Source organism: Lynx rufus, unplaced genomic scaffold (assembly GCF_022079265.1).
Source record: "Lynx rufus isolate CCGP_SWC_20201006 ecotype Redwood Valley unplaced genomic scaffold, mLynRuf1.p SCAF_5, whole genome shotgun sequence".
Taxonomy (NCBI): domain Eukaryota; kingdom Metazoa; phylum Chordata; class Mammalia; order Carnivora; family Felidae; genus Lynx; species Lynx rufus.
Window position 1 is genome coordinate 43903730 of NW_025814867.1, and position 25824 is coordinate 43929553.

Below are 25824 nucleotides of genomic sequence, written 5' to 3' on the forward strand. Positions count from 1 at the left end.
CTGATCATTTATTTCAAGGCTACCTCTTGTAGCCCACCACACTCATCATCAGGAATGAGAAAATTAGGCTAATAGCTCAGTAAGATTATATAGGCTTATATAAAACTTTTTTTGTCTTTTCTACCTCACTACTTTCCTTACTGAACATTAAGTACTACTTTATGATATATTGTAGATACTCAAGGTAGGAAAACATGAAAAACGCAGTATCTTTAAACAGAAAAAAGCAAAAAATCTTAATAGTAAAAATATGAGTTTTAAAAATGTATTTTAATGATAAAACATAATAAAGAAAATTTGGAAAATATAGAAAAGTAGGAAGGGTCACCTATGATCCAAGTCAATGACAGCTGACATTTTTCTGAAAATCCTTCTAGATTTAGTTTTTATTGTAAATTTTGATTATTTGGTGTTTACTTTAGGTGGTTATACGTATATTATAAACATGAATTTATAATCTGTTTTGTAAATTAACATATTCATAATCTTAAAAATGTAATTTGTAATGATTGTGTGACATATTTTGTAATGACTTTATAATATTACAATGAATATACTACTCTTTATTTAATTCTTCCCCTAAAGTTAGACTGTTGGATATTTCTAATTTTCCAGAATATTAAATAATGTTGTATTATTTATATTTGCATAAAGTTTTATCTTCTATTCTTATTTATTTCCATAGTATGGATTATTGGAAATGGATTTGTTTGACCAAAGGGTATAAACATTTCTGAAGATCCTGACACATATTGCTTAGAAAAATATTCTAAATGGAAAGGTAGCATAGTTGGCACATTCAGTGAGGAATGTAAATTTCATAAGCAGGCACAACAAACACCAAATGGAGAAAACATCATCACTGGAATATTGCCCTTAAGTCTATACAGTAGATATGAGAAAAACAGATGGCATATCTTGATAATGGAAAACATTCTTGTCCTTATTCAAATAATTCCAGGCTATGAAAAAAGAAAAACAAAGTGAGTAAAGTAGTAAATTTGGCTTGATTAATGATCCATAATCCAGGTAGCAACTTAAAATTATAGTTCATATTCAAAACATGATGAATTTGGAAAATATCTATTTGAAACTACCAGGAAGGGTGTACGTTATTTTTAAATATGACGCAAGATTACTCACTCATGATTTCTGTTCACTTGGGACTTGCCGGGTAGTTTTAGTAGTTTCAACCAAACTAAATTAACATCAATATTTTAGTAGATGAAGCAGAAGCAGTTTTGAAGGGATAAAAACAGATTTCTCTCCTTTAAAATCAATTGCTAATGATTCAGTATAAAGAATAGTTATTAGGTTAATGTAGCAGCATTCAGAAGAGAAATTATTTCAATGGGATAATGTTATGAGCCTTCAGTTATCTTATGAACAGGGAAATTCTCAATAAACAGTAAGACTTCTCTGTGCTTTGGGTTATTTCTACACAGAACACTGAAATGTTGCTCATGCAAAACACTTCTGCTGTTTTCACCACTAAACACTGAGTGCAGATTTTATAACTATTCCATTGATTCATTTCATATAGGCAAGCCAAGAGACACATTGGAATATAAAAAAAAATGAAATATTAAAGTTTGAGTAAAGATGAGGGCAGTAGGAAGGGAAAGAAAATGATGGGAGTCTAAAAACCATTTAACAAGAGTCACTGAATCTTGGACAGTGGGGGTAAAATGGAAGACATATAGGTGCCACTAATGATCTATTACCTGGATGATGACTGAATAGTTTCCACACAGTATCTTGGATAACTGAGTGACTACTCTGATGAGGCAAACAATCACCTGAAGCCCACTGAGTGCTATGAGAATGGAAAATAAAATGATATTCCACTCCACTACATGTGCAGGTTCCAGGCACTGAATCCAGATGCTGGAATCTGTAAGGAAACTGACAGAGAGGAGGGATATGGTCAGCAAGATTGGTCCAAGCAAGAAGGCCACAGATGTTTGGTCTGTTTGGGAAATTAATATATATGATTGAAATACATAATATTATTAAATGTGAATTAATACATTTAAAAAATCATTCATATATATATATATATATATATATATATATTGAATATATAGTATGCATAGCATTGGGCTATGCTTATTTAAACATGATGCCTGCCTCAGAGACCATTTCAGTTCAGTTAGAAGGCAAGCACATATGGATAAGTTCACTAGTAACAAAAGGCAGCATGTGTCAATACCAAGAAAGTTGAAGATCGTTCATTTCCCTAAAAGTCCAGAAGTTAGCCTGGGCTGCCAGAGACAAAGCTGAGCTTGTGCTAGATACAAAAATCACACATGTGGCAAAATAGCAAAGGTAAATGCTGCTATAAATTCCTAGACTCTGTCCCAAAGACCTTTCAAACTGGTTTTCAAACTTGAGCATAGATCAGGATTATCTGGAGGGCTTCTGAAAATGCAGGTTACAGAGATACACCCCAGAATTTCTGATTCGGAAGGTCTGGATGGGGCTTAAGATTTTTCATTTCTTTTTCTTTTTTCTTTTTTCTTTTTTTAATTGGTTTTTATTTATTTTGAGAGAGAGCGTGCACGTGTGAAAGGCAGCGAGTGGGGGAGGGGCAATGAGAAGTAGAGAGTTCCACACTGTCCCAGCAGAGCCCAACAAAGCATTCGATCTCACAAACCATGAAATCATGCCCTGAGCCGAAATCAAGAGTCAGACACCTAACTGACTGAGCCATCCAGGCGCCCCAAGATTTTTCAAGTTCCCAGTGATACTACTGTTCCTGGTTTGGAGTCCACAGGGTGACTTTAGAACATTGCTGCTTGACTGCTGCTAAGATTTAGATTCTGAGGTGGGAATGCAAAAGATTGAAAGGTTCAATTAGTTTAGTTTTGCACTAGATTGTGAGAATTAAACCACTATGAAGATAATCTTAAAACCATGCTGAATCTACCCTGCTGACTTATGCTCACTTCCAGATATGCTATGGCTATCAGCACTTGTCCTAAGGGTGACACTGTTCAACTGAATCAAAGTGGAAAACTGGCCTCCTCAGAAAATTCCCCAAACAAAAATAATCGAACCTATTTATATGGCAGAGTTGTTTATAAATGTCTTGTCAACAGCAATATGCTTTTCCTTAAGACAGCAAGTAAGGCAACCTGGGTACTGGACAAGTGGCCTTGAGCATTAGCATCTATGGTAGAAAGAGATGAATTCTGCATTTTGAGGAACACTACCACCATGACTTCTCTCTTCTCTTAGTTTTTCCTTCTCCCCCCTCCATTTCTCTCCTATTTCTTTCGTTCTCTGTTTCCTCTCTTTATTTCCTACTCTCTATGCTCCAGGACACTCAGAAGCACTCTGAGAATTTCCTGATGTTGCTAATGGCCCTTAGGTCTCAAGTGGCAAAGAGTATTCAATATGGAACTCCTGAATCTGTAGGATCTTGAGCAAGAGACTTTACCTCTCTGACCTCTAGAGGCTTATTTGGACAATGGGCTTAATATATCTAACCCTAGGGTTATTATGAATATTTGTTGAAAAGTGTGTAAAAAATGCTTTGGAGCCTGTAAAGCATGGTACAGATGTAATTTTCTGTTACTATTACCCTAGACCCATTTCATACACCCTCATACTCTTAACTCAGTCTCAGCCACTAGGGAAGCTAATCCCTTCAAGATCCTTACTCTAGACTGTTCCCAGTATATGCTATGCACAGATCACCCAACACTTTTAAGCAAGGTGATTTGCAGGGCTTTGATTTTTCTCCCAGACTATGGTGCTATTTATTCTTTGTGTAAACCACAGGCTCGTAAGTGCATTAGCAGGGTCTGGAAGGAATAGAGACACTTTTTCTGATAGTCCTTTCCTCCACAACCTCCATATACGACTCTATCACAACTTTTACTTTATTATATTGTAATTTTATCTTATCTGTATCTATATCTATTCCCTCACTAACCTGTGTACTCTGAGAGCCTCATTGTGATTTATGCACCCCTGAATAGCCAGGTCTAAGACCTAAAGCAGTGCCTGGTACATGGCAAAGATCAACAAATACCTGTTGAATGAAACTGATTCAGGATCCTTACCAGTCACCATGTCAGTGGCTGTATCTACTGCCCCCCACCCCACCCCACCTGGGCAGGTGGAGGACCTCATGTAGCATAAAAGATTACACAGGGTAATGATGTTAGTAATAAAAGCTGGCATGTCTTAAGCATTTATGAAATCTAATTTGTGCTTTCCTTCCATTTAATTGTGAGTTCTATGAGATAGAAATGATCATGATCTCCCATTTACAGAGGCTTAGGGATATTTGTTTAAGTCATAGATTTTGTAAGTAGCATACAGAAGACTTGAACCCAGATGTATAAGCATTGAAGACCGTCTGCTACAAAAAAGCTCCCATCTTAGCATTCTATTCGGTAAGGTCTGTCTGAGCTCCTAGAGGGAAGTAAACCTATGTAATTTATCTTTGACTCTCTAGCACCTAATTCAAGACCTGAACATAGTAGGTGCTCAATAAATATTTGTTGCATAAATGTGCAAATCAATAACTGATTTGTAGAATTTCAACATTAACACTTGTTTCACCCAGAATTTGCCAAGCCTTGGAAATTTCTTTAGGAGACCAGAGACTTAACTTCCCTTCATGGCTGCCGATGTTTTACCTCCAAATATTTGTATATAGTTGGGATTGGATGAATATGACTATCAAGGGCAACTTTAAAGAGTAATGGAGAGGCATGTGAGAAGTCTGAGGTTCTTGCTTTGAAAGGGAAGTCTTCGTTGGTTTGGGTGTGGAGGAAAGTTCAGGGGATGATGGCACAAAAAATGATTTTTTGCACCCAGTGGGACTTTCTACATTAGGTCCCCTTTCCTAAGCCCCTTGTGTCCTACAAGAGTGCTCAGAGTTATTTTCTAGTTCCCCTGACCTGAAAGAGAGCTCTGCTCAAGCACGTGGCACTAGAAGCTTCAGAATGAATGAAGGCGACTATGGGCACAGAAGTAGCTTTGCAATGCAGGCCTAGGTGAGCATGTAAGCCTTCAAATGAATGTGGGCCTTGAACAATAGACCCAGTCATATGGTGTTGAGAAGAAACTGTAACTTCCCTATGGAGTGATACTGACACTCCCTCAATTTATACCATTAGAATTCTGAGCACAAGATGAGACAGGGAGAGATTCAATGAACCTCTCCTATATCTTCGACTGGGGCCTGCTTCCTCTGGAGCTGTTTCTACAGGTGCTGGCAGGTCAATAAACCAGGTGCTGGTAGGCTCAATGTCAGTGTGAGGTGTTCTTCGATCTAGGATTGGGTTCCTCAACACCTGACTGCACCACCAGCCCTCTAAGTAAGGCTACCGCCCTAGACTCTTCTTCAATACATGCTAGATAATCTCCTGGCTCCTCCATAAACCCCTACACCTGGTCGTGTCCCTGGATCTCATTGCACTTTGCTGCTCACCCTGCCCAGTTCTATCTCTGTGTTGTCCTTGATGGCATAGCATGGGTAACACCATCCATGGGTACTGTGATTCTTTCCCAGCCAAGCCCCTTCCCATCTGTAACAGACCACACATCCAAATTGGCCACAAAACAAGATTGAGTTGCTAGAACCACTCAAGTCCCAGGCTCCAACAGTTGCCAGACCACAATAACCACAAAGCTTTGTTCTGAAGTATAGGAAAAACACACCTTTCATTTGGATATCTCCACATCAGCCTCAAAATAGTGAATGCATAGGACATTAAAAGACTGGCAAAAAAACCCTCCATCTAACCAGAGATCTGTGTAGGAAGAAATTGGTCTGTGTGTTATTAAACTAATAGGAAAATTCTGCACTAATGTACCCACATGGAACCCCAAAGTTATCATGGAAAGTGAGCAGGAGCATGAAGCCAGGTGTTTCTGGTTTTCTGAGCCTCTTGATTTGGAGAATTATTCCTTACCGTCCAGCAGTGCCTTCAAAGGCGTACTCCCAGCCATCAAGAGTGCGGCAGTATGGACCCTGAACAAGGCCCAGAGCAGATATGACCAGGCAGTATCCAGAGAAAGCAATTCCAAGGGAAGAAAAAATCATTGACAGCAGTGTCTAAATTAAACATAGAAGAAGACGGTTAATGCTATAGGATGAGACAAGGAGATATTGTGGATAAATGATCAGATAGGTACCTTCCCCTACTCATCCATGCCTACTGCAGACTGTGTAGTACCAAATGTCCACATAAAAATGGAAACACTTAATTCAAAAGCACCTAATGTTTAAAATAAGTTTTTAAAATGACTTTTTGCTCAGCATTCCACAGAGGAAACTAGTTAATTTAGTAAATTTGTTCCTTTCTTATGGAATTTCGATATCAAAATAATGATCGTACATTAATGCAGTGAAGGTGTGTGATCAATCAACCTATATTTCTTTATTGAAGACGTTATTTTCTAGGTAGCGTGGGTTCTCTAAGAATCAAGCTATGACCATTGCTTTTCTCATGTGAGGATGATATGTGAATATCTTCACTTATATAAATATGAGGGGGAAACAGCAGGTGTCAGCCTAGGTGACCATATTTATGTTCAGGTGAGGATGGTATTGATGAGGAGGAGAACGTTTTCATTTGAGTAGAGAGAATGAGCAGTATTCATAGGCGGATGGGTACAAGCAGAGTTGTAAGCGTAAGTAGACTGGTCTGACCTAAGAGAGGGGTCCTATCAAGCATCAGAGGGGAGAAGTTTATGAAGACCAGATTGACATGGGGTGCTAATGCTGGGGAAATGAGGTTATTGGACATGACTCAGCCCTTGAGTTGCTTACAAAATGAGTGCAACTTGTTATATCCAGTGGCATTTCATTAATTTTTTTTAATCTACCAAAAGGCTGAATGCATAGTCAATATACCTCTGTATACTCTTTATCTAGACTCACCTTCTGTGAATATGTTACCATTTTTGCTTGCTCTCCCTTTTTCTGTATGTATATGCACATATACATGCACATATATTTATTTATTTACACATTTTTGTTGCTTTACCCCTTGAAAATAGGTTGTGGATATTGTGATATCTCACACCTAAACACATCAGTACATATCTCCCCAAAATAAAGATATTCTACTATTCTGCAACTGTTTTTTACTTTTTTGTACAGGACCCAATGAAAATTCACACACAGGTTACATCTCTTTAGTTTCCTTTAATCTACATTAGTCTTGCTGCCTTTTAGTTTTTTAGAATATTAAACTGTTTTTGAAGAATACCAGCAAGTTGCCTTATAGAATGTCCCACAACCTGGGGTTTTCTGATTGCTTCCTCACAACCAAACTTAGGTTCAACATTTTGTCAAGAACACCTAATGGGTGTGCATACATTATGGGCCTCTCACTACAATTGGTGATGCTTTTGATCTTTTGGTTAAGGTGATGTTTTTCAGATCTATAAACATATGCCACCTTGCAACTAGTAATTTGTGCAGTAATACTTTGAGACTGTGTCATATGCTATTCCCTAAGGACATTTCAACTAATGGATTTACCATCCACTGATGATCCTCATATCCACTGATTACCAGTTATCACAGTGATTGATTGCAGGGTGCTGCTTCTCTAATTCTATCGTTTCTTCTGCATTTTTAACTTCCTATTATTGTGGACTCATGGATTTTCTAATTCAATGTGTTTAATTCATAACTGTTATTATTCTTTTAGATGCTCATTTGGTCCAAGTATGGCAGTGGGAACATCTTATTAAGTCAATTCCTGTACCCTTTGAGATACCCCTATCATTCCTTGAGCACCTCCTTGCTTCCTGAAACAAAATGTACCAAGTTCATTTTGAATTGATAAAGACCCAGAATAGCTCTTTTTCCAACAAGCCATGTACTTGGTTTTTGAGCAAGGAAGTGATGTGAGCAAATACATAATTTTGAAAGATGGCTCTGGCAGTGACAGCATGCTAGCTGGAAGGGACAGAGCCCAAGATAAGGATTCCATGTGGAGACAACTTTAAATTGAGGTGACAAAGAGATGAGCTAAAGAAAAGACATTGGGATGGAAATAGGTAGCTGGAGATGGACTGAAAAAAAAAAATTCCAGAGTTTGGAACTTGAACAAAAAGGACAGAAATAGGGATGCCAAGAAGGGTAGTTTGGTTTGGGAGACAATTTAATCTAGTTTTAGAAATGTTGCTTTCAAGTGAGAGTAGAACAGCCAAGCTAGTTAACAATAAACTCAAAAACTGAAACCAGGAAAACTGAGCAAAACAACCCTGTGATTTTTTTTGGAACAAAAGTAATCTCAAATCATCTATATTTCAAGTAAGTTAGCATTACTTTACTGATTAATAACATTAATACATGCTCATTATGGAAAATCAGAAAAATATACTTTAAAAACATAAGAAAAGAACAATTCTGCTTTTTACCTATTTGGTATTATTTCACTGATGTCTTCACATATGATTAAAATATCTTTCAAATTATATTTTTCATATTGACTTTAATAGAATGTTGCCCCATCATGGGATGCGATAAACACACTTACCCTTTTTTTTAACAGTAGAGTAGTTTGTTACACTTTATAAAGAAAATTTACCTATTCACTGATGCAGTCTTCCAAAAAGGAAGAAGGATGTTTTCAAAAGATTGAGCTCCTTGTTTACCAAATGTGCTCTTAAGACATTCACTGGAAAGATCAGTGAAGAATTTTTTCATTTGGGGAAACTGGCAACCATAGAATAATACGTATGTGTGTGTACATATATAAGTTACAGTCTAATGAGTGCATACCATTACACAACCCAGATAAGCCTCAAAATAAATCCAGAATTAGAATCTCTCTGAGTTACAGTTTCATCTTCTATAAAATGTAAATGATATAGATGATTATAGTAACTCCGTAACAGGACTGTTTCAAAATTAAAGGACAGAGTGGATATAAAAATTATTTGAAAAGTGTAAATGTAATTAAAATATTATCTATTATTCCAAGTACCTTGATTTAGCTGACAGTTGCTTCCAGGGATAACAACCTACAGCATTTTGATAGAAAATGAGGCTCCACAGAAGAATGAAGAGCAAGCAATAAGTTAATAGGGCTCAGATCACCCCCAAAACATGGCACCTTAGCATAGTGAATACCTTAAACTGAAGGAGTTCAAGAAAATGGCGGAAGCAGGATGGTCACTCTGACCGCTCCCAACCTCTTTGCCCTTCTTCGCTGAAACAGGTCATAAAACTGCCATGTTTTATTACCCTCTCTGTACCAGGAGGAAGGAAGACATTCTTATCAGCAGAGACAGGGAATTTGGGGCCAAGAAACCTGTATAAACAAACCTTGATAAACTAACCCTTATCTTCCAAGTTACTTCTTCACCACTTACTACCCCTAGCCCAAACCCCCCACTCTTGCCAATTCTTTAAAAAAAAATTTTTTTTAAACATTTATTTATTTTTGAGAGACAGAGAGAGACAAAGAACGAGCAGGGGAGGAAGAGAGAGAGGGAGACACAGAATCTGAAGCAGGCTCCAGGCTCTGAGCTGTCAGCACAGAGCCCTACACGGGGCTCAAACCCACAAACCGTGAGATCATGACCTGAGCCGAAGTCAGTTGCCCAACCGACTGAGCCACCCAGGTGCCCCTACCAATTCTTCACAAATTCATTGCTGTTTCTTTATGTAAAAGGCATAGAAACTTGCTACTCTGACTTCTTCAGGTCTTCATTCTCTTGTGAAGGCTCCCATGTACACGTAAAATCTTAATAAAATGTGTATGCCTTTCTCTGGTTAATCTGTCAGTTTTAATTTTCAGACTGAGCCGGGAACCGTAAGAGAGCTGAGTAAAACTTTTCTCCCCCACAGTTTCTGGCACCCAACACAGGGCACACTGGCCAGGGACACCTTGCTCAATTCAGGAGCTACAGTTAGAGATCCTGGATCTCTGACAAAATCCACAGAATTCTTGCCATGTCAGTTGTTTGGATCTCTGCCTGTGGGGGACTGGTCGAGCAAAGGTGGTAGGAGTCTTTTCCTTTTCAGACTCAGATTGGCAGGAGAAAAACATAGTCAGAATTGGTTCTTTGGATTGTAACTCTGGTTAAAATCTGGTTTCAAGTCATCCATTAGTTATTGATCCTTCCCCTCCCAGGAACAGCTATCACTTTCCTGTTTGTCTCTTATTTGAGTTCTGAGAACTTGGCTTGGCTTTCTGCCTGTCAGGCAGGCAAGTGTCAGTTCTTGGAGATGACAAACTGTCAGATCGGGCCCCCAAGAATACGCCATACAGAAATTGGGTTGCACCCCCCTTGTGGCTAGCATTCTACCAACTGTCCACCAGCTCTCAGGAGGAGGTGTCTATGTCTTTGCTATTGCTGCCTTTGGGAGTGGTTCTGGATCTTGCGAGGACTGTATCTTTTGCATCCTCTTTGGGGACATCTTTTATATTCATGGTTAAGTATTGGTTTTGGTTTTGAGTCACTTGATAGACTTACTTTTGGTTTTGAGTTATGTGATGGACTTACTTTTGGTTTAAATATTTGAAACAATTTTTTTTAAGGGGCTCTATGGTCAGAAGTTGGCCAAACTGAAAATTCATATTCAGATCCTGATAGACACTTAAAATCAAGGCCGTCTCTCCTAAGCTGAAATGGGGCCCTCAGAGGGAAAGAAAGGATGCTGAAGGCTTTGTGAAATAATTTTGAAAATATTAGAAAGATACACCACTGTAAATCTAGAACACAGAAATTTTTTTACTTCCATCTTAGTTGAAATTCGTCTTCCTGTTATAAAGAAGCAAATTGAAGATAATGTAGTTGGATGGGTGGGCCAGTCCCTTGATAACATTCAGGCTGTGACCCAATTCCTTCAGTAATTAAAAACCAATTCTCCTTGCCCTACAAATCTAGTCTTTATGGAACTAGAAGCTAAAAGCAATTCAAAGTTCCACCTATCTATCCTTACCAATTCCCAAACCTATTCATCTCGAAATGCCTGTAGATGTTGTAAAAGATCAGGACATTGGAAACAGAATTGCCCCAAGCTTCAGTAAAAGAGGAAAAAATCTAAATAGTAATTATTCTAGACCTCTTAATAATAGACAAATATGCCCCCAAACTCCTTCTGAAAGGGAATCTATATTCTCTATCCCTGGGAGCTATAACTCTTACCATGTCTTTGAAATGTAAACATCCCAGGAGATAATTAAAACACTGCTCACAATTGCCTGGGACTGAAGGGGTGGGGGAGGGAGGGCCTGGAGGTAGGGGAGGAGTTTAAAAAAAAAACTGCTATAGAAATTCCTTCACCCCAAATCTAGTCCGCAGACTTCATAAAATGATTTGTCAAGGGCAGATAAAAATCTTAACAGTCTTCTCCACAAATGTTAGTAAAAAGCTACAGCTAACTGAGCTGGTAGCCATGATTTCTTCTACCAGAAACACAATATGGACTCTTTTATAAACTAGTGAGTTTTGTATCAAAACAAAGGCTGTACAATCTCTGTGTCTGTCTATATGTTTCTTTATGTCTATATGTGTAAGTTACAGATGTGTGATATTTTCCTACCTTCAGATGATATTACCAAAACAATTTATAAAATCTCTCAAAAGGGTTCTATTCTAATTGGAGTAGAGATAAATGAGTTCTCATATAACTTAAGTATTCTTAAAACTCTCAGAAACACAGAGACTAATCTAAAAAAAATTTAAGTTCACAAGATCTGGGATAATCCTTGGTAAATAAAGCTAGTTTAAAAATTGTTGGGGACAGGGGTGCCTGGGTGGCGCAGTCGGTTAAGCGTCCGACTTCAGCCAGGTCACGATCTCGCGGTCCGTGAGTTCGAGCCCCGCGTCGGGCTCTGGGCTGATGGCTCAGAGCCTGGAGCCTGTTTCCAATTCTGTGTCTCCCTCTCTCTCTGCCCCTCCCCGGTTCATGCTCTGTCTCTCTCTGTCCCAAAAATAAATAAACGTTGAAAAAAAAATTAAAAAAAAAATTGTTGGGGACAAAACCTAACAAGCATATCTTTAGAGTTGTCATCATTAAACATAACACAGTCATATAATTTTTTTCTATCTAGGATTACTAGTCAAAGAAACTTATGTTATCTCTACCGTGTGTTTAAGAATATAGAACCATAAATTCAACCTAAAACAAAAGCCTACAGTAAAAATAAATTGCTGAATGTATGTCAAGCACAGCAGTTGAGAGAAAGAGAGAAAATGCATGTTCAACTTTTTAGGTGTTTCATTTCTGTGGTGTTTGAAGCTTGCCTAATATACATATAATTCACAAAATTTGTCAACCAGAAAATAACTTAAAATGATAGCTAACTTTGTCTATTGTGTCAGGAAATCTTCATGAGTAATCTAAGTGACCTAAGTGTTCAGAGCAAGTTAAATACATATGTGATAAAAGTTTAATACTGAATTTTTCAATAATGATTAGGTTTTATAAAATACATCGGTTTTAAATTAGCTTCCAAAATCTTTTTGCTAACTTAAAACCTTAAAGTTACACTAAGTCAAGTTAAATGATGGTAATTCATTGAATAGGTACATCACTTGCAAACAAAATAAGTTACTGAAACATTGCTTACTGAACATAAGTTTACTTACTTTTCTCTTTCTATTAGGGAGGAACTAAAGATATTTGGGTCTGTTAGTAAATGTCTTGTGCCACACTGAAAAATCACACTATGAGGAAACATATGCTTTAGATATTATAAAATAGCAGAGGAGGAGCCAAGATGGGGGAACAGCATGGAAGTTTTTTTTTGCATCTTGCATCCATGAAATACAGATCAATACTAAACCACCCTGCACATCTAGAAAACTGATTTGAGGTTTAACACAACAACTGCACAACCCAAACCACAGAACTCAGCAGGTACACTGCATGGAGAGGTGAACTGGGGGAGATAGAAGCCGTGGAGGGCAGGGAGCTGTTTTTGCTTCCAGAGGGAGGGGGAGAGAGTATGGGAAAAGCACCACCCGTGAAAAGCAGCAGGAGAAAAAGTGGAAACAGCTGCAGGGACTGAACTAAAAAGGGAGAAAGGAGAAAGGAGAGGGTTTAAATTCCACTAAGACTCTATAAACAAGGGGAGCACAGAGTTTGAAACTCCGCAGTGGATGCCAGGTGGTGCTCTGGTGGGAAGGACGAATCCCCAGGAGCAGAGAGCAAGGTCCTCAGGCCACAGAAAAGAGGCGGTTCCCCTGCTAGGAGGACATATGGTGGAGGCTGTGTGCCCTCCCCCACAGCCTCACAGGCAAAGGTGTCCGGAGACCTTGGAGAGCAACTACATTCGCTGGTGCTGGCACAAGGTCGTTAACAGTGAAGCCTGGTGCCAGCCATGTGTTGAGATTTTCCATAATCCCTGAAACGCTGCTGCTACACGGTTGCATGAACATTTTCTAGGGTGGGCTGGCACCCAGCTGCAGTCTCTGGGCATTGGCAGAAGCATGGTCCATGAACATTCCTGGGTGGGGTCGTCACCTGGCCATTGCTCTGTGAACGCTCCCCCAGAAGGTCTGAACACGTCAAAGCCGCAGTCCCTCAGAAGTGAGGTGTCGAGAGACACAGCTGCATCTGAGATAAAATTCAGGAGGGAGGTGCCTCCTGGCAACCTGACCGCGCTTGGTTACGGACAGTGTAAAAGCGGGGAGTGAATGGAAGCTGGAGACAAAGGACAGGTGCGCGATTGCTGATCAGGGAGAACAGACTTCTCCCCAAAGTCTGGGTAGCTGGGTGATGACATTTTCACCTCTCCCATGCATAGGCATATACATCTACAAGCGCCACCACAACAATCCACCCCAGTAAGCTAAGCAGCGCCATCTAGTGGAGGATGGAGCCATTATACTAAGCCCCACACAACTGGGCAAACCTCGCTCTTCAGGAACACAAATCTCTCTGCCTGCTTAGTTCATGGACTATAAATTGCTTCATAGTTTGACTTCTAGGGGAAAACGATGCAATGTTAATCACATTTCAGTATGTTCACTGGTCCATCTATTTGATTTTTTTTCTCTTTTTCATTTCTTTTCTTTTTCTTGAATACAGAAAGAGAAAAAAATTTTTTATTTTTAATTTTCATTAAAGATATTTTTCTTTATTTTTTTTCTACTGTATTCTTTACTTTTTTGTGAATTTTTCAAATTCTATTTTACGTCCATCATTTCATTTTATTTCAGTGTATTCATTTTTTCAAATTTTCAAACGTTTTCCTCCCCCCCCTTTTTTCTCTAATCAATAAAACTCCTTTTAACAACCAGACCAAAACACACCTAGGATCTAATATTGTTTATTTGATTCTTTTGTGTGTGGGGGGGGGGAGGTGTTTTTAATTTTTTAATTTTATTTTTTTACCTTATTAATTCCTTTTCTTCCTTCAAAATGATGAAGTGAAGGAATTCACCCCAAAAGAAAGAGCAGGAAGAAATGGCAGCCAGGCACTTAACCAACACAGATACAAGCAAGATGTCTGAACCAGAATTTAGAATCACAACAATAAGAATACTAGCTGGGGTCAAAAATAGATTAAAATCCCTGTCTACAATGACAAAAGTAGTAAACTCTAGTCAGTATGAAATTAAAAAATGCTATAACTGAGCTGTAATCTCGAATGGATGCCACAGCAGCAGGATGCATGAGGCAGAACAGTGAAACAGTGATACAGAGGACAAACTTACGGAGAACAACGAAGTGGAAAAAAGAGGGAGACTAAGGCAAAAGAGCACGATCTGACAATTAGAGAAATCAGTGACTCATTAGAAAGGAACATCATCAGAATCACAGGGGTAACAGAAGATGAAGAGAAAAAGGGGTAGAAAGGTTGTGCAAGCAAATCATAGCAGAAAACTTTCCTAACCTGGGGAAAGACAGACATCAAAATCCAGGAAGCACAGAGGACTCCCATAAGATTCAACAAAAATAGACCATCAGCAAGGCATATCATAGTCAAATTTACAAAAGACTCGGGCAAGGAAAGAATCATGAAAGCAGCAAAGGGAAAAAAGTCCTTAATCTACAAGGGAAGACAGATCAGGTTTGCAGAAGACCTATCCACAGAAACTTGGCAAGCCAGAAAGGAGTGGCAGGATATATTCAATGTGCTGAATCGGAAAAATATGCAGCCAAGAATTCTTTCTCCAGCAAGGATATCATTCCAAATAGAAGGAGAGATTAAAAGTTTCCCAGACAAATGAAAATTAAAGGAGTTCATGGCCACTAAACCAGCCCTGAAAGAAAATTTAAGGGTGAATCTCTGAGGGGAGAGAAGACAGGAAAGAAAGAAAGAAAGAAAGAAAGTAAGAAAGAAAGAAAGAAAGAAAGAAAGAAAGAAAGAAAGAAAGAAAAAGAAAGAAAAGGAAAGAAAGAAAAGAAAAGAAAAGAAAAGAAAAGAAAAGAAAAGAAAAGAAAGGATAGGAAAAGAAAAAAAGACCAAAGCAACAAAGACTAGAAAGGACCAGAGAACACCACCAGAAACTCCAACTCTACAAGCATCATAATGGCAATAAATTCATATCTTTCAGTACTCACTCTAAACATCAATGGACTAAATGCTCCAGTTAAAAGACATAGGGTAACAGAATGGATAAGAAAACAAGATCCAGTTATATGCTGTTTACAAGAGACCCAGTTGAGACTTAAAGACACCTTCAGATTGAAAGTAAGGGGATGGAGAACCATCTATAGTACTAATGGTCGACAAAAGAAAGCCGGAGTACCATACTTATATCAGACAATCTAGACTTTAAAATAAAGAGTGTAACAAAAGATGAAGAAGGATATTATATCATAGTTAAGGGGTCTAGCCACCAAGAAAACCTAAAAATTGTAAACATTTATGCTCCAAATGTGGCACACCCAAATATATACATCAATTAATCACAAACATGAAGAAACTCATTGATAATAATACAATAATAGTAGGGGACTTCAACACCCCACTTATAGCAATGGGCAGATCATCTAAACAGGAAATCAACAAGGAAACAATGGCTTTGAATGACACACTGGACCAGATGGACTGAACAGAAATATTCAGAACATTTCATCCTAAAGCAGTGGAATATACATTTTTCTCCAGTGCACATGGAACGTTCTCTGGAATAGATCACATACTGGACACAAATCATCCCTCAACAAGTACAAAAAGAACGAGATTGTGCCATGCATATTTTCAGACCACAATGCTGTGAAACTTGAAATCAACTACAAGAAAAAATTTGGAAAGATAACAAATACTTGGAGACTAAAGAACATCCTATTAAAGAAAGAATGGGCTAAACAAGAAATTAAAGAGGAAATTGAAAAGTACATGGAAACCAATGGAAATGATAACACCACATCCCAAAACCTATGCGACACAAAAAAGGCAGTCATAAGAGGGAAGTATATAGCAATCCAGGTCTTCCTAAAGAAGGAAGAAAGGTCTCACATACACAACGTAACCTTACACCATTAGGAGATGAGAAAAGAACAGCATATAAAACCCAAAACCAGCAGAAGTCAGGAAATAATAAAGATTACAGCAGAAATCAATGCTATCAAAACAAAAACAAACAAACAAACAAACAAACCCAGAAGAGATCAATGAAACCAGGAGCTTGTTCTTTGAAAGAATTAACAAAACTGATAAACCACTAGCCAGTTTGATCAAAAAGAGAAAGAAAAGGACCCAAACAAATAAAATCAAGAATGAAAGAGGAAAGATCACAATCAACACAGCAGAAATAAAAACAATAAGAAGAGAATACTATGAGCAGTTATATGCCAATAAGTAGGCAATCTGGAAGAAATGGACAAATTCCTAGAAACATATACACTACCAAAAATGAAACAGGATGAAATAGAAAATTTGACCAGACCCATAACCAGTAAAGAAATCGATTAGTAATCAAAAATCTCCCATAAAACAAGAGTCCAGGGCCAGCTGGCTTTCCAGGGGAATTTTACCAAATATTTAAGGATGACTTAACACCTATTCTCTTGAAGCTGTTCCAAAAATAGAAATGGAAGGAAAATTTCCAAACTCTTTCTATGAAGCCAGCATTACCTTGATTCCAAAACCAGACACAGACCCCACTAAAAAGGAGAACTACAGACCAATTTCCCTTATGAACATGGATGCAAAAATCCTCAATAAGATATTAGCCAACTGGCTCCAACAATACATTAAAAAAATCCCACAACCAAGTGGAATTTATACCTGGGATGCAGGGCTGGTTCAATATCTGCAAAACAATCAATGTGATTCATCACATCAATAAAAGAAAGGACAAGAAACACATGATCCTCTCAAAAGATGCAGAGAAAGCATTTAACAAAATACAGCATCTTTCTTGATAAAAAACTTTTAAGAAAGAAGGGGTAGAAGGATCATACCTCAAAATCATAAAAGCCATGCATGAAAGACCCAATGCTAATATCATCCTCAATGGGGAAAAACTGAGAGTTTCCCCCTAATGTCAGGAACAAGACAGGGATATTCGCTCTCACCATTGTTATTCAACATAGTATTGGAAGTCTTACCTCAGCAATCAGAAAACACAAAGAGATAAAAGGCATCTAAATCAGCCAGGAGGAGGTCAAACTTTCACCCTTCCCAGATGACATGATACTCTAATATAGAAAATCCAAAAAATACCACCAAAAAACTACTAGACCTGATCCTTGAATTCAGCAAAGTTTTCAGGATATAAAATCAATGTACAGAAATTGGTTGCATTCTTATGCACCAATAATGAAGCTACAGAAAGAGAAATCAAGGAATCGATCCCATTTACAGTTGCACCAAAAACCATAAAATACCTAGGAATAAATCTAACCAAAGAGGTGGAAAATCTATACACTGAATAACTATAGAAAGCTTATGAAAGAAATTGAAGAAGACACAAAAAAATGGAAAAAGATTCCATGCTCCTGAGGGAAAAACAAATATTGTTAAAATGTCAATACTACCCAAAGCAATCTACATATTCAATGCAATCCCTATCAAAATAACACCAGCATTCTTCACAGAGCTAGAACAAACAATCCTAAAATTTGTATGGAACCAGAAAAGACCCAAATAGCCAAAGCAATCTTGAAAAAGAAAACCAAAGCAGGAGGCATCACAGTCCCGGACTTCAAGATGTATTACAAAGCTGTAATCATCAAGACAGTATGGTATAGGCACAAAAACAGACACTCATATCAATGGAACAGAATAGAGAACCCAGAAACAGACCCACAAATGTATGGCCAACTAATCTTTGACAAAGCAGGAAAGAATATCCAATGGAATAAAGACAGTCTCTTCAGCAAGTGGGACTGGGAAAACTGGACAGCGACATGCAGAAGAATGAACCTGGACCACTTTCTTACACCATACACAAAAGTAAACTCAAAATTGGTGAAAGACCTAAATGTAAGACAGGAAGCCATCAGAACCCTCAAGGAGAAAGCAGGCAAAAACCTCTTTTTGGCTGTAGGAACTTCTTACTCAACACATCTCCAGAGGCAAGGGAAACAAAAGCAAAAGTGAACTATTGGGACCTCATCAAAATAAAAACCTTCTGCACAGCGAAGGAAACGATCAGCATAACTAGAAGGCAACCGACGGAATGAGAGAAGATATTTGCAAACAACATATCAGATAAAGGGTTAGTATCTGAAATCTATAAAGAACTTCTTGAACTCAACACCCAAAAATCAAATAATCCAGTGAGGAAATGGGCAAAAGACATAAATAGACACTTCTCCAAAGAAGACATCCAGATGGCCAACTGACACATGAAAAAATGCTCCACATCATTCATCATCAGGGAAATACAAATCAACACCACAATGAGATACCACCTCACACCTGTCAGAATGGCTAACATTAACAACCCAGGCAACCACAGATGTTGGCAAGGATGCGGAGAAAGAGGATTTCTTTTGCTCTGTTGGTGGGAATGCAAATTGGTCCAGCCACTCTGGAAAATAGTATGGAGTTTCCTCAAAAAATTAAAAATAGAACAACCCTATGACCCAGCAATTGCACTACTAGGTATTTATCCAAAGGATACAGGTGTGCTGTTTTGAAGGGACACATGCACCCCCATGTTTATAGCAGCACTATCAACAATAGCCAAAGTATGGAAAGAGCCCAAATGTCCATCGAATGGATGAATGGATGAAGAAGAGGTAGTATATATACACAATGGAGTATTTCTTGGCAATCAAAAAGAATACAATCTTGCCATTTGCAACTATGCTGTTGGAACTAGGGGGTATTATGCTAAGTGAAATTAGTCAGAGAAAGACAAGTATCATATGACTTCACTTATACAAGGACTTTAAGATACATAACAGATGAACATAAGGGAAAAGAAGCAAAAATAATATAAAGACAGGGAGGGGGACAAAACAGAAGAGACTCTTAAATATGGAGAACAAACAGAGGGTTACTGGAGGGGTTGTGGGAGGGGGGATGGGTTAAACGGGTAAGGGGCATTAAGGAATCTACCCTGAAATCTTTATTGCACTATATGCTAACTAACTTCGATATAAATTTTAAAAAATTAATTAAATTTAAAAAAATAATGCTAATCAAATCACGACCACAAGTTTATCCCAGCCCTTTGCCAAAGATAGAATAAAATAAAAATCAAAGCATATGTTTTATTAATGGCAAACTAAAGGAATTATGAAATAGCATATTCATGAATTTGCCAATCAACTGAATGTTGATATACAACACTTCACAATTGCTTACTTCCTGGTTTTCCCTTGCAATTAAGGTTTCTAAGAGTTAAGAATTCTAGTGAATATATGTAATTAAAACCACACACAAAAAAAAACTACTATAAGTAGTAGTATACAATTCTGTATACAAAAAAGGATGTGTTTTATTTTGTTTTTAAAAAAAGGCATGTGTTTTGGTTAATAAATAAAGAGTAATGGAGGTAGGTTTTTGTTAAGGAGGAACGAAACTTGAGGAAAACTTTTTCTCCACTGTAAAGTGAATCAATTTCCATCACAGAACTTCAGCAGTTGCAAACTGGTGCAGACTCACATTTAGCCTGCAAGATGTGCTTTATTTAATTTAAATGACAATTAATTACCAACATAACTGAGAAGTTTTACATAAAACTCTGTATTTCTACTTTCTATTGACAAGGGAGAAACGTTGCCCAGTGTTGTCGTGATAACTTTGGCTGGACTTCAGTAGCAGCTTCCTCTCTTCCTTAAATAGAAATCTTGCTCTAATGGCTACCAGGCTAACTTCTCTCTTTTCCATCAGGTATTGACTCCCGGGGGCATATAAACTGGGACCCTATTCGAGAGCCTACCTTGAAAGAGCCAAGCAGAGAATCCAGGGAATGCTTCCTCCCTTCCCCCTGCTCTTCCCTTTGAGATGCCAGTCATCTCATTCAATTTCATTTTAAGACCTTGTCCAGACTCCACACTGTTTATAGCATCCATTTGTGCCGGAGATGCTAAAAGTGAGTCAAGGCAAAATGGACACATTTATTTTTATTACAAACTTAATGGCACATGGTTTGTTTTCTAGAGATTCCCTGAGTATCATAGGTTAATGTTTACCTGAATCTACTGCTTCACCTAAGCCATTTTGCAAGCGTTTCCATAAGCATAATACCAGCAGCTACAGGGGGATGCCGAGTCAGTTGGTTAAGAAAACACATACACACAGCGCATATGTGCATGCACATGCACAGAGTGCATTTCAAGTTTTCAGTTCTTCTCCACCAGGAGCACCGTTCTAAATTTAGCAGCTACTTTAGTCATCCAAAGGCATCTGTCAAAGAAAGCTGGCCATGCCATCTTGGCTGCACATTAAAATCTGATTGTACCTTGGACCAACTAGGTCAGTGTGTCTGGAGGTGGGATTCCAACTCCAAGCCCTCAGATGATTGCAATGTTCAGCCAAGGTGGGCAACTGCCATTGCAAGATATGCCTGCCAGGCCTCTAGTAAGTTCTTTTTAGTTAATACATCACATGTTCCCTTTGAGCCACAGATAACTCATAGAAAGTATGGATAACAATCATCTAATTCACTGGATAAGTGTGAAAAAACTATAAAGTGCTGTGCAAATAAGATTCAAAGCTAACCTTGAGGAGGAGAAGGACAATGATGGAAATGTAGGAGCCTAGCACCTGCCTGTTGAACACAGGCTTAGAAAATTTGGTTGTATTATTCTCTCTTGATTTTATTTAAATTATTTTTAAAGACCCAGTTCAAAAAACATACATCACATATACCTAACACGTGGATAAATCTAATCATTATGCTGAAAGAAGCCAGATACAAGAGACAGATACTGCATGATTCTATTTACATTGAGTGCAAGCTAATTATGATATAAAGCAGATCAAAGGTGAGTCTCTTGGGGCTGATGCGAAGTGTTCTGTGTCTTGATGGTGATGGTGGTTTCATGAGTGTATTTGGCTGTCAAAACTCATAGTAATGTACAATTTTAATGGATGCTATTTATTTTATGCAAATTTGTCCTCAATGAAGTAGAAAAGGGAAAAAAAATAAACTCACAGAAACCCAGTTAGGAAAAGGTAGTATTATTTTCTAATTTTGTGTATCTTTAAATCATGAACTTCTGGAAGAACATCAGCAGGGCAAAGGTGGAGGAAAGACTGTAAACAAAATGAAAGATAATTTTTTTGAGGAAACTCTTGGGCTCTGAATTGAAAGGAGCATGGAGAGGGTATAATAGTGTCAATATTTTCATGTGTCTGAGTGAGCCTGGGCTCCCTCAACCATCCTCAAAGTACTATTGCTCTTACCATGTATTTTTTGCTGCAGTTTTCACTCTGGCAACATTTACAGTTATTATCATTCTCCAGTACAAGAAGAACTGCTGCTACTATAAGCATCTGTAGTAGGAAAGAGAGGAGATATCAGAAATGGAATACTAGTCATAATCAGAGCACAGTGATTTAGAGTAGGGACTCTGGGGCCAAGGGGACCCAGGTTTGAATCCCAGGTCTGCCATTTTCTAGCGGTGCAAATTTGAGAGTCCTTCCCTATAAAATGGTTTTGGAGACTCACTTCTTTGGGTTGTTATGAGGTAATGTATGTAAAATTTTGAACATAGTGCTTGATTTATAGTAAGTGATTGATAAATGATAGCTATTATTATCCTGATTATCAGTCATCAAAAGTTAATGATTAAGCAGTAAATGGTATGGACATAGGAATACCACCCTGGGCAGCAAACCCACATTTCTCACTGACTCGGTTGTGGAGGTCAAAGGAAAATCATTCACCAGACTTTGCTGTTTGCCAGACTCTCTCCATTTACTGCCCTCTGGGAATGCAGGTAAGAAGCATAGTTAATCTGAAACTACAGGTCTTGGGATGCCTGGGTGATCTGTTAAGCGTCAGACTTCTGCTCAGGTCATGATCTCACTCACAGTTTGTAAGTTTAAGCCCCACATTGGGCTCTGTGCTGACAGCTCAGAGCCTGGAGCCTGCTTTGGATTCTGTCTCCCTCTCTGTTTCTGCCCCTCCCCCTGCTCATGCTCTCTGTCTCTCCCTCTCTCTCTCTCTCTCAAAAATAAACAAACATGAAAAAAATTTAAAAAAAAAAGAAAATAAATTGAAACTACATGTCTTAGTTCAAAGTAAAGTCGGTTTAATTTCCCTAAGCATTCAAACCATCTAAGGTTCAAATTTTCGAGTGTGCTTTGTCTTTAGTCTGGGAGAGTTCAATGTATTCTACTTCCCTTTCTTGGTATCTTAGGCAAAGGGCTCAAGTTCTGGAAAGAACATAGATTTCTTTATTGTTACAGTTCCTGATTTGGGCAGGTATGGACCGTGAATTGCTTCTGGAAAATTCTCTACCTATCCTTCACTCTCAATGTTCAGGACTGAATCTTGAAGCTGAGTTCATTGTTATTTTACTATGTGTACTCAACATTTCCAGTTTCCAAATTCCTTCAGCTTTCATTTGTCTGTTTATTTATTTATCTATATTCCTCTTCTTTCTCCAAAAAGGATTCAATGCAGGAAGAATAATGTTTTTCAAGAATTCCTTGACCATGGAAAATAGAGAACAAGTTCTTTTTCCAAGTTTTAAATTTTATACGGAATATAAACAAAAGAGTCCTATATTCTCCTCCTTTCAACACCATTAGGTATCACAGATATTAGCAGATTCTGGTTTAATCTTAGTGATGCCATACAACTGGTCCATTTATTACAATTACATATCGAGGGAAACAATGGTGAGAGAAGGCACGGTTCATCAGGTTTGGTAACAGGCTTCATTCCAATATTATTAGAAATCATTAGACCTGGACCCAGGAACCCTGTGTCAAAAGAGAAACACAGGCATTGCCCGTGTTGAAAGAGAAACTCCTTTCTTTTTTTCATTGTAAAAAAACTGAATAACTAAATAACTGAAACACAGGGCTCAAGCATACTAAAGGAAAATTACCCCAAATCCCACCACCCTCACATGTCTTTTATGTATTTACTCCCAGTGTTTTACCACATGTATATATTTTACTTAGATGCAATCGTAATCTATTCACATTTTTTGTATCTTTTTTTGCCTAACACCAAATAATATGTACTCTCCATGTTATTACATTTTCACAATTATAATTTTCATCACCATATGAAGTGAATGTACCACAGTTTACTTGGCCAACTCTATGCTAGGGTGCTCCTACTAATTATTTGCTGCCAGAAATATCTGTGCATCAATTTCCTTATTATGGATTATTTCCTCAGAATGAATTTTCAGACATTTTCATGTATCTTAATATAGCATATCAAGATCTTCTCCAAACGGTTTGCATCTATTTATAGTCTGATCACCAAACACTCACTATGTACCTATCACATAGCAACTTTAATAGCATTGGGTGTTAATACTTTAAAGTTGACTACCTTGCTATTCAAAATAGTAACCAAACGAAAACTGCCTTTCATCATAGCTATCTAAATACCATAATAAACACCCACAAAGATGTAGAGATAAATTATAATGCATTTTCTTTTTATGTTATTGGAAGTATGACAAGCTTACAGTGCACAATGTGCTGTTTTTAGATATGACATGTTCAGGAAAAGTGTTTTTTCCTCTAAGTTGCCAACATGATTTACTGTCAGTTTGTTTTTAAAGAGTACAAAGTCATCAGGAAAACACTCATGGATGCTTACTGTAAATAACTCAATTTAGTTTTCAAAAACATGCTCCATTATTAGGGGCAAAATATAAGATTATTTAATGGTAATGTGGCCCATCATCGAGTATTTATAATCACAATATTCACTGACTCCCTACTACATATCAGCCTCCATCCTGGGCCCTTCATTCATGAGATTTTATTGAATCCCCACAATTACCCTAAAAAGTAAATGCCATTACTCCCATTTTCCAAATAGGATACTGAGGCTCAAAGACATTGAGTAACTTGCTCAAGATCTCATGACACAAATGGCAGAACTTATATCTGAATGCAAATTTGTCTGAATCTCCAAATCTCTATTTCCACATGGTCTTCATACCTCTCCAATCTAGAGAAATTGTGAGGGCAGATAGAAACTATTCTGGAAAAGAGCAATGCCACTGGAAATTAAACAGCTTACACACAGGGTTCATGAGGACATAATATTTCTAAAGCCAGCGTCCCACAAACTTTCATTAGGACTAATTTCCTACATTGCATGAGTGACATAAATGGGCAGCTTACCGAAAACAAAGCTGCCCTCCCAAGTCCTCACGGACTACCAGCCTCTCTACCCCCACCCATCTTCCAAATCCCAAACCCAGGATTAGTAGAATGATTTTTCCATTATTCATCATTTCTGCTAGGAACAAGACAATTCTTAGTAAAAACATCCCCCTTTGCAATCCCAAGTCTCCAAAGTCACACTTACCATGACACCTGAGAAACAGATTCCTTCAAAATACCACACGTAGTTGGTGAGTTTATTGCTGGATGCATAGGAAGTTTGCCCATTTGGGAAATACAGTAATATATTCACAATTATACTCCAAAGTGCAAGCGGAATCAGCAGACCACTTAGGCAGCCTCCACATTTCCGAGACCCCATTTTACCCTGCTCAGAACCTGCAGGAGATTTCAAGAGTGTAGAATTACATAAAACCTAATTTTCTTCCTACCTGTCCTTTTTTTTTTTTTTTCTTTTTTCTCTTTGAGATTACCTACCACTTTCTGGGTCAGAGCCCTTTACTTCATATTCATGAGAAGCCCACGACTCAGCCAGAACTGCCGCTCACAGTCTCTTGGTGTGAAATAGTGGTTTACTGTTTGGAGAACAATAGACAATGATCAACGGCTGAAGAGCTGAGCTGGTCTTCATCCTGTGCCAAAGGAATGCGGTGTTTTTACTGCATTTTAAAATAAGTCATTTTCCTCCGGATTAGAAAACTGAAGACTTAACCCTGAGCATAATTTTAAGAAGGAAGTTGGGGTTGTGGAGGTTGGAACTGAATCTGGCAAATTTCATCCAACAGTGAACAAGAGAGTTTATATCATAGCATAGTATGTGGTGCGCTTGCTCAAATATCCTGACTTTATATACCAGCCTTTTATTCAATGTTCTTTATTTTGTGCTCACTATCACCAAACTTTGTTCAAACTGTAGGGACCACAAAAAGAACAAAGAAAGAGACAGGCTGGTGAGTGAGAAAAACAAGATAACACTGTTGGTGAGTTTACTGTTGTAATACCAGTAAAGCTTTCCTTCTAAGAGTTCATACCTGTTATTACTATCTCTCTGAAAAATAATAACAGAATTAAATTCATATCTTTCTTACTGTTTAGGAAAATGGGTAAAAGAATTTGGGTAATTTAAGACTTTATGAGCAATAAGTTT

At 37.9% G+C, this 25824-nt stretch overlaps 1 protein-coding gene across 2 annotated transcripts; it reads right to left on the reverse strand.

The window, feature by feature from the left end:
* Positions 1–263: 263 nt before the first annotated feature.
* Positions 264–25338, reverse strand: TM4SF18 (transmembrane 4 L six family member 18). Of its 2 annotated transcripts, XM_047099781.1 has the most exons (6): positions 25155–25338; positions 24862–25055; positions 21756–21845; positions 5934–6076; positions 1725–1905; positions 264–962 (listed from the first exon to the last, which is right to left on the reverse strand). In XM_047099781.1, exons 2-6 carry the CDS (start codon positions 25036–25038, stop codon positions 948–950), a joined length of 606 nt encoding a protein of 201 aa, XP_046955737.1. In that variant the 5' UTR covers positions 25039–25055; positions 25155–25338; the 3' UTR covers positions 264–947. The 2 variants fall into 2 exon arrangements, with proteins under 2 accessions (XP_046955737.1, XP_046955738.1); XM_047099782.1 differs by lacking the exon at positions 21756–21845.
* Positions 25339–25824: the final 486 nt, after the last annotated feature.